This window comes from Gambusia affinis, linkage group LG12 (assembly GCF_019740435.1).
Source record: "Gambusia affinis linkage group LG12, SWU_Gaff_1.0, whole genome shotgun sequence".
Classification (NCBI taxonomy): Eukaryota; Metazoa; Chordata; class Actinopteri; order Cyprinodontiformes; family Poeciliidae; genus Gambusia; species Gambusia affinis.
The window spans coordinates 13,995,419-14,003,917 of NC_057879.1; the positions used below are offsets into that span (position 1 = coordinate 13,995,419).

An 8,499-nucleotide genomic window follows, 5' to 3' on the forward strand; every position below is an offset into this window, starting at 1 on the left:
TATTTTTGCCTGATGACAATTTGCTGCTTGTTTTGTCAATAACAAATAAACTTTGCCCGATGAGCAAAGGAGATGACCAAGTCAATTAATCAGCTTATTCACCGTTTTGACCACAAAGGCCATCTGAAGGTCTGGATTAGAATTAAAGCATCAACATAACATAAACATCTAAATCTTGTGAACTGAACTTTGGAAAAAAATAAATAAAAAAGACAGCCACTTCTTCAGATGTGTGGAAAACATGGCTACTTTTGTTATCTCCACTGGTTTGTAGCGATGTGAAATTCCATTATGTGGAAACTTAGGTCAGGCCTCTGTTTTCTCATGTATCAGCACACCAAAGTACACAGGCGCCCTCACATTAGGAAACCTGAGCAAACTGTGGTATTTTATCTCTTGGCCAGCTCCGGTCGGCTCTGCTATAAAAGCCACAACCCCGTTACAGAAAGTCTGCTCTGTCCAATAGGTCAGGAGACCCCACAGTCCACCAGCATGAAGCCTCTCCTCCTTGTGGTGCTGCTTGGATGCCTTGGTAAAAGACCTTGACAATTAAAAAAATCTTTTTCTTTTGAGGGTGACTAATCCTTACAGAAGTATTTCTTTACTTACAGCTGCCGTATTTGCGGTCCCGGCTGCGAAGGTGCGATGGTGTGTAAAGTCGGACCAAGAATTAAGGAAGTGCACAGATCTTGCAGCTGCAGCTCCTGTTTTCTCCTGTGTGAGAAAGGAAAGCACTCTTGACTGCATTATAGCAATCAAGGTGAGCATATAACACTCATTTTATATCATGTTAACTCATAATTACCATCAGCAGTTCAAAATTATCCAGAGTGCTCATTAAAGTGAGAAATACTCTCTTTAGAACCCAAACATCATTTCTGTGCTCCCGTGTACAATGCCTGATTGTTTTTACTTGCTTCTAGATAAGAATATGCCACTTGTTGAACAGTTATTGCTGTGGTTTTGATACTGAGAAATATTTATTAAAATGGCAATAGCTGTGCATCATCCATAGGCTCCTGGGGAGTGTTGACACAGCAAGGGGAAGACAAGTAACCAAGCAGTCATGCAAGGCTTGGATGTGTATATTTAAAACCTTCTATGAATGTTAAAATACAAACAAAACTATCCAAAGAGCTAAAATCAGGAATAAGATAATTAAAATAAGTGGAAAATGTCTTTTATTTTTTAAAGCATGCATAAACAATTATAGGAATTTAGCACCTAAAAAATTTTTATATGTTGTGAGGAATCACTTGAAATTAAAACTAAAGTCTTAAAATACAAATCACAGAATAAACATCAAAATACAAAATGACAATCATTACAAATAATATGTAAAATACGCAGTTTGCTAAATACATAAAATAATTTACAAAAAATAAAAACACGAAGAGTAAAGGTAACTAATTAAAATCACAGCATGTCACTGAGTAAACAGTGACATACTGTGATTTTTACAATTATTACAAGGTCGTTATTATTACAATAACCGATACTTTATGGAAACAATTATCCAGTTTACTCTGTATCCTATTTAAATTTCAATCCAAAATCAGTGTTAAACTAAGGTCCAGTTGGGCATCCATCCCCTACAAATAACAATATACTGTTATTGCTGAATGAAATGAATGAAAAGAATGACATTAAACAAATGGCTGTGTACATTCTTCCATGAAGAGACCTGCAAAGACTAATGACAGGGTTAAAAAAAATACTGAAACAGATTTAGATTATTGTTTTATATTTAAACAATAAATATAAATTGAGAAAATTTCTACAATTTTCTCAATTGTAGAAATTGAGAAAAAGTTTTATTATTTAAAGAAAAAAAAACACCAACGCTGACTAACTATTGTGGCACCATGTAAAAATGAAGCTTATTACAAAGAAGGTATTTCCAACCTATACAATCCGAGTTTAGCAAAACATAAAAAGAAAGTTAGTAACAGTCACAAAACAAATGGGAAATTGTTTTCCTAAAAAATTTTCACTCAGGGGAAACACTAACTTTTGAGGGCAAAACTGCTGCAAATTCATTCGTTTTACAGCCAAAATAATAACTCTCTATTTTATGGTCAAATTCAGAATTTCATTGCTATTCGGATAAAATACACAAACATATATATCCAGTTAGAAAAATTAGATACATTGATTCTGAGTTGCTCTTTTCTGACAGGCAAGTGAAGCAGATGCAATCACAGTAGATGGAGGAGATGTTTACACAGCAGGACTGAACAACTATGATCTCCACCCTATCCTTGCTGAGGACTACGGCGAGAGTATGTGTATATTTACCGGCTGTCTTTGCTAGCCATAATGGGGCAGTTGTAATGAGTGACCGCTTTAATCACTCCTTATTTGTAATCTAACACATTCAGCTTCTGACACCTGCTACTACGCTGTGGCTGTGGTGAAGAAGGGAACCAACTTTGGCATTAGGGACCTTGGAGGGAAGAAATCATGCCACACCGGTTTGGGGAAATCTGCCGGCTGGAACATTCCCATTGGAACTCTGATTTCAATGAATATCCTTCCGTGGGCTGGCATTGAGGACAAACCCATTGAGGAGGGTGAGGGTTTCATTTTTTTTTTTTTTTCTGTAAATTTAGCCCATAGTAAAATTTAGCAAACACCTTCTGAGTATATTTGTGTGCTTTCGGTTACAATTTGGGGAAATGTGGCAAACTTTGAGACCAGTTTTTGAGAAGATTTAGGTGTTAGCTAGAAAAAAAAACCTGAGTCAAATGAGAATAGCTGAAAAGGGACCAACTAATTTGAATTGATACACCAACAAGACAGTTGATTCAGACACATTGACTTATAACTTTTAAGTCTGAGAGGGCATGAATAACTGAAAGTTAATATGTAAAAATTTAATGAAAAGTTACATTTATGTAAAGTTTAGTTTCTCTGGACTTTAAACCATGAACAGTTATGCAAGGATGAAGGCCGCTGAAAAAGTTGGACCGTGTAATGGCTTCACATGTGACTTTTCAGTTTTCAAAAATGTTTAGAAAGAATTGAAAAGATGGTTTTTGTTTGCATTAGTTAACTAATTTATGTGGGGTTTTTTTCTTCAGCGGTGAGCACCTTCTTCCAGGCAAGCTGTGTCCCAGGGGCTACCAGGGGCTCCAAGCTGTGCGAACTGTGCAAGGGAGACTGCTCCAGGTCCCAAAGGGAGCCTTACTACGATTACTCTGGAGCCTTCCAGTTAGTATTTGATTGTATATTCCCAATGCCCCATTATCAATCACTGACATGCACTAGGAATTCTTGTCTCACATCAGGTGGTTGCATTGTGGTTCCCAATTGCTTTTCTGTTTTTCACTTGTTTAACGTTTTAGGTGTCTGGCAGAAGATGCAGGCGAAGTAGCTTTCGTGAAGCACCTCACTGTACCTGGTCAGTGTCAATATATTGTTTAGCTCTAATAAGTTCAATATCAACTGCTGATGATCCAATTTTGTTTCAGTTTTATATATATATATATATATATATATATATATATATATATATATATATATATATATAATTTTTTTTTTTTACATATTTGCCTGTAAAATTGAATACAAAGCAGAAATTGCCAAGCATATCTGCACCACAGGAATAATATGCTTTGGACAGAAATGCCTGGAGTCCATAACTCAACCTTCACTGAACACTAGTTGGATCAGCTTGTGAGTGCTGTTCTAGTATTTCATCCCACAGCAGTGTGTGACCAAACTTGTGACCGACATGAGGAGGTGCTAGGCTATTCTGTAGTTTTTCCTACGTGCTTGTGAGGTCGCTGTTGCTTTGAAAGAACAAAGTGTTAAATTGCTAATGTATCTTGTCTATTCAAAGTTCAAACATCCAAACCGATTAAAGACATAAAATAGCAAAACAAACATTTTGCCATTGGCAGAGAGGATTTAGCAAGCTTGTCATGAATACAAACTTAACTCTTCTACACAACACGCAAATGATGTTTCCTTATTAACATTTGAAGAGAAATAATGCAATAAAAAGCTTTCAAAGGGGATACTTTTTTTAATCACCAAAAGACATCTTTACAAGAAAAAATGATCAACACAAGTTTTCTAATGTTTAAAGCACAAATGTGATATCACAATTGTAATCCAAAATGTATTTAGATAAAGACAAGTAAGATTTTTTAAATGTTCCTTGTTTAGATTCTGAGAAGTCCAAATATGAGCTGCTTTGCCTGGATAACTCAAGAGCCCCCATTGATAGCTATAAGACCTGCCACCTGGCCAGAGTGCCTGCTCACGCTGTCATCACTCGCAAGGATCCAGAGCTGGCTGAACTAATCCGGAACAGCCTCGATGGAGTACAGGTAAAGTTAACACAGCTTAAGGAAAGAGTAGAGAATCCCTCCTGTAGAAGGAAGGAACAAAGGAATTACTGTGTGTGAATCAGCTGACTCAAGCTGCTCTGTATTTTCATTGTGATTCGACTTGCTTGCTTTTCAGAACTTCAACAAATTTTCCTCTGAGGCGTACGCCCCTGCCAAGGATCTGATGTTCAAGGACTCAACACAGAGATTGGTGCCAGTTCCTCCAAACACAGACTCCTTCTTGTATCTGGGTGCTGATTACGTGAGCATCATCCACTCCCTCAAGAAAGGTAAAAGGGGGAAAAACATAGTGATAGAAATAATAAGATTCACACTTCTATCAGCTCTATCAGCCATGTCTGACACACGGTCTTTGCTTACTTCCTTATCCAGAGCAGAGCAAAGGAGCTGAATCCCCTAGCATCAGATGGTGCGCTGTGGGCCATGCTGAGACTGCAAAGTGCGACACATGGAGTATCAACAGCGTGACTGATGACACCGCCTCTGTTGAATGTCAGAATGCCCCAACCGTCGAGGACTGCTTCAAGAAGATTATGGTACAACCAGAAAGAAATATGTACGTTATTTTAAAGGAGAATGTTTTTGTTTTGTTTTTAAGTGCGTTTTGTTTGCAATGCCCCGCAGCGCAAAGAGGCAGATGCAATGGCAGTGGACGGTGGACAGGTGTACACCGCTGGAAAGTGTGGTCTGGTTCCTGCCATGGTGGAGCAGTACCAAGAAGGTATGATGCCTACGGATGTACATGAAGACCAACAGATTGTAAAAGCTTTTGTGTCGTGTATGGTAAACCAGTAATGTTTTCACCTTTGTCTGTCTCTCCATAGGACTGTGTGGCTCTTCTCCAGGTATTAAAACTATCTTTGTTTTTTGCTTTTACAGCTGTTTCAGTATGTAGTTAAGCCTGTTTGGTTTAACTACATACTGTTTAGTTTAGTGAGATTTAATGAAATAAGAAAGTTTTTTGTACTTTGTCGAGATATAATCATAAATTTCAATGTCTTTAATTTCAATATTATGTGTTAAGCCAACACAATTGCGAAGTAGAAGATAAAGAATTTATGTTTATTCAAATTTATTTCCTACATGAAGATCTGAAAAGTGCCGCATTCTCACAGTATGTATTCAGGACCTTGGAGTCTGAATTTTGTAGAACCACTTTTCACAGCAGTTAAATCTTTCAAATATGTCTCTACTAGCTTTGCACATCTGCAAAGTAGTTCAAGCTCTTTCAAGTGAATAAAGAGGTCAGTGAACACCTTTGATTGGCTTGATGTAGGAAAACCCCCTGATAGGTTGACCGGTTTTGTGCCTTTAATAGTCTTTCTTTCTTAGTTTATGTATTTAGATGTATTTATACTGAGATTCAAAGATACAACTGTGGACTATAGTTACTAATTAGTTGTAAAAAAAAAAAAAATATTCAGGGTTTACAAATATTCATGTGAAGTGGGCTGGATATGGTTATCTCAGTTTGTACATTTTCATTTGTAAAAAAAATATCTAAATAATAATTTTCTTCTACTTTCTTACCATTCAAATTTGTAGTGATTTCTCACATATTGTCCAAAAATATTTTTTTTCGCTACATAGCAAATGTTAAACATGTAAAAACTTGTGTAACACTAGAAAAACTGTGAGCATTAAACATTTTTTACTGGCAGCTTTTATTTCAGGAGGTCACTAAACTTGTCTAAATCCTCTCTACTCACACTGGCCTCCCACAAATTAAGTCATTGACTTTTCTTTTGAAGCAATATTTTCTGATTTTTTTTGCTTGAACCAATCTTCTTTTTGACTTCACAGACACAGCCTCTTCGTATTATGCTGTTGCTGTGGTAAAGAAGTCTTCAGGGGTAACCTGGGCAAATCTGGCGGGCAAGAAATCCTGCCACACAGGCATTGGCAGGACAGCTGGTTGGAACATCCCGATGGGTCATATCTATGCCCAGACTAAGGACTGTAATTTTAGTAAGTGGAAAAAGTCAACTGGGAAAAAGTACAATACAAAGTGATTATACAACATTTAAATACAAGGTACACAATTTGTTCTAATAAAAAGAAAACTCAGTGGAAGGATTCTTTGTGGACTTAATCAGAATCCTTGTTGAAAAGGAGGTTTTTAGTCTAACTGATGTTTGATCCTCTGATTTTCCACAGGTAATTTCTTCTCCAGTGGTTGTGCCCCCGGAGCCGAAGCCAACTCTCCATTCTGTCGTGAGTGTAAAGGCAGCGGCAAAGCCGTGGGAGATGAAGCCAAGTGCAAAGCCAACGCTGAAGAGCAGTACTACGGCTATGCTGGAGCTTTCAGGTACCAAAAACTCAGCAGTGATCCTGTAAAGCTTTGTATGCCTTCGGGATTTTTTTTTGATCATGCTAATGTTTTGAGATCTATTTCAGAAACAATTCGTTTAGTATAAAATCATTGCTGGCTTATTGTTGCAGATGTCTGGTAGAGGGTGCTGGTGATGTTGCCTTCATTAAACACTCAATCGTTTCAGAAAACAGTAATGGTAAGAAACATTAACTGACCTGATTATGCATCTCTTTGCTGAATTTCAAGCTGGAAAATTTCAGCATCCCTCTGCATCCGTTTATGTTTCATCATTTTTCTCATCAAAGGTAATGGTCCTGATTGGGCTCGCGGTGTGAATGCTGACGACTACCAGCTGATCTGCCCTGGAAAGGATCCAGTGCGAGTCCAGGACTTTGCTAATTGTCACTTGGCTGTTGTCCCAGCACACGCTGTGGTAACTCGGCCTGATGTTCGTGACAAAGTTGTCCGCGTCCTACAAGACCAACAGGTCAGTGATGAACATTAAAGGCAATAGTAGCTTTCAAATGTATAAGACTGAATTTTTTGGGGGAATTTTTTCCCCCACACAATAAGCAAAACAGAGTTGAATATTCACAGAATAGTTGACACTTGTTTCAAAAAATGAAAATTGCACTTACTTTTTATTATAGTTTTTGTTCTTTTTTTTTTTTTACCATAAAATACATCCTGCATTTTGCTTGTGCAGGAACCGTACTGACTAAGTAATTCAAAGCACAATGAAAATTTTATTAGGTTTTAAAATACTTAACTGTGAATTTTCAGTAAGTTTGCAAAAACTAAACATTTTATTCTGTTGTACTTAGATACTATGAGGTCATATGGATATGTTAACCAGTTTTCCTTCACATTTAATGTGATGTTTGGATATGTTTATATCTTACAGTATATAAGTTTCGAAGTCAAACAGCCTTCCACTTCTATGCAGTGGAAGGCTGTTTGACTTTGTTTAAAGCACAGTATGTATTAGAAAACCTACCGGTAATTTACAGATCTCAAAGCCAATAGCAACACAAACTTAATGAAGCAGTACAGAAAAACACTGCAATTATGAAAACCTAATTTTGCATTGTCTTTACAGACCAAGTTTGGAGCCAGTGGCAGTGATCCTACGTTCAGAATGTTCCAGTCCACCAATGGAAAGAACCTCCTCTTCAAGGACTCCACCAAATGTCTCCAGGAAGTTTCTCAAGGAAAGAATTATGAGCAGTTTTTGGGACCAGAGTACATGAACGCCATGGCCTCACTCAGAAAATGCAGCGAGACTGCGTCAGGTTTGTGCTAATCTCAGTTGCACTAAGTACTACAATGTATTAACAAAAATGTAATGCTTGTTGAATCCTTCTATGTTCAGTATTTGAATATATACTGATTTCTTTCCTCTCAACAGATCTGGAGAAATCTTGCACTTTCCATACCTGCCAGCAACCTTAAAAGTGTCACAGACAGTTTTCCACCTAAGATGGACATCAGTGATTCAACTACACTTCCTACACTGAACCTCTAAATCACATCACCTTGTTCAAACTGATCTTGCTGCCTGTTTTTCTATGTACAATCGGCACAGAAATATTACACATTTCAAATCAATTTTCATGTTACCAAGTCATTTGCTTTGCTGTGTTCAGTGCCTGACTTTCCCAAATAAAATTTCTCAAACCTTTTCTTTGTGGACGGTGGGATTTCTGTTTAACACTTCTAAGTCACATATCATTATTCACTCAGATAAGCTTATATTTTTCATATTTGGTTACATTTTCTATAGCAAGTTTCCCTTTGATCACAGGCATTTTGTCCAAGTTTCAACCG

At 37.3% G+C, this 8,499-nt stretch overlaps 1 protein-coding gene across 1 annotated transcript; it reads left to right on the forward strand.

Annotated features, from left to right (window-relative positions):
- The first annotated feature begins 375 nt into the window (after positions 1-375).
- Positions 376-8,353, forward strand: tfa (transferrin-a). Its single transcript, XM_044133741.1, has 17 exons — positions 376-532; positions 612-760; positions 2,180-2,282; positions 2,382-2,573; positions 3,084-3,213; positions 3,348-3,403; positions 4,174-4,337; positions 4,474-4,627; positions 4,731-4,894; positions 4,983-5,079; positions 5,183-5,203; positions 6,162-6,326; positions 6,516-6,666; positions 6,801-6,868; positions 6,978-7,159; positions 7,772-7,964; positions 8,081-8,353. The coding sequence occupies exons 1-17, from the start codon at positions 493-495 to the stop codon at positions 8,122-8,124; spliced, it is 2,073 nt and encodes a 690-aa protein (XP_043989676.1). The 5' UTR covers positions 376-492; the 3' UTR covers positions 8,125-8,353.
- The last annotated feature ends 146 nt before the right edge of the window (positions 8,354-8,499 follow it).

What these genes read in the sequence shown, in the direction of transcription:
- tfa (XM_044133741.1), top strand. Translation starts at nt 493, where the DNA reads ATGAAGCCTCTCCTCCTTGTGGTGCTGCTTGGATGCCTTG. An exon ending in ACTGCATTATAGCAATCAAG is followed by an intron (nt 761 to 2,179) that starts GTGAGCATATAA and finishes CTTTTCTGACAG; the next exon opens with GCAAGTGAAGCAGATGCAAT. An exon ending in CATCCACTCCCTCAAGAAAG is followed by an intron (nt 4,628 to 4,730) that starts GTAAAAGGGGGA and finishes TTCCTTATCCAG; the next exon opens with AGCAGAGCAAAGGAGCTGAA.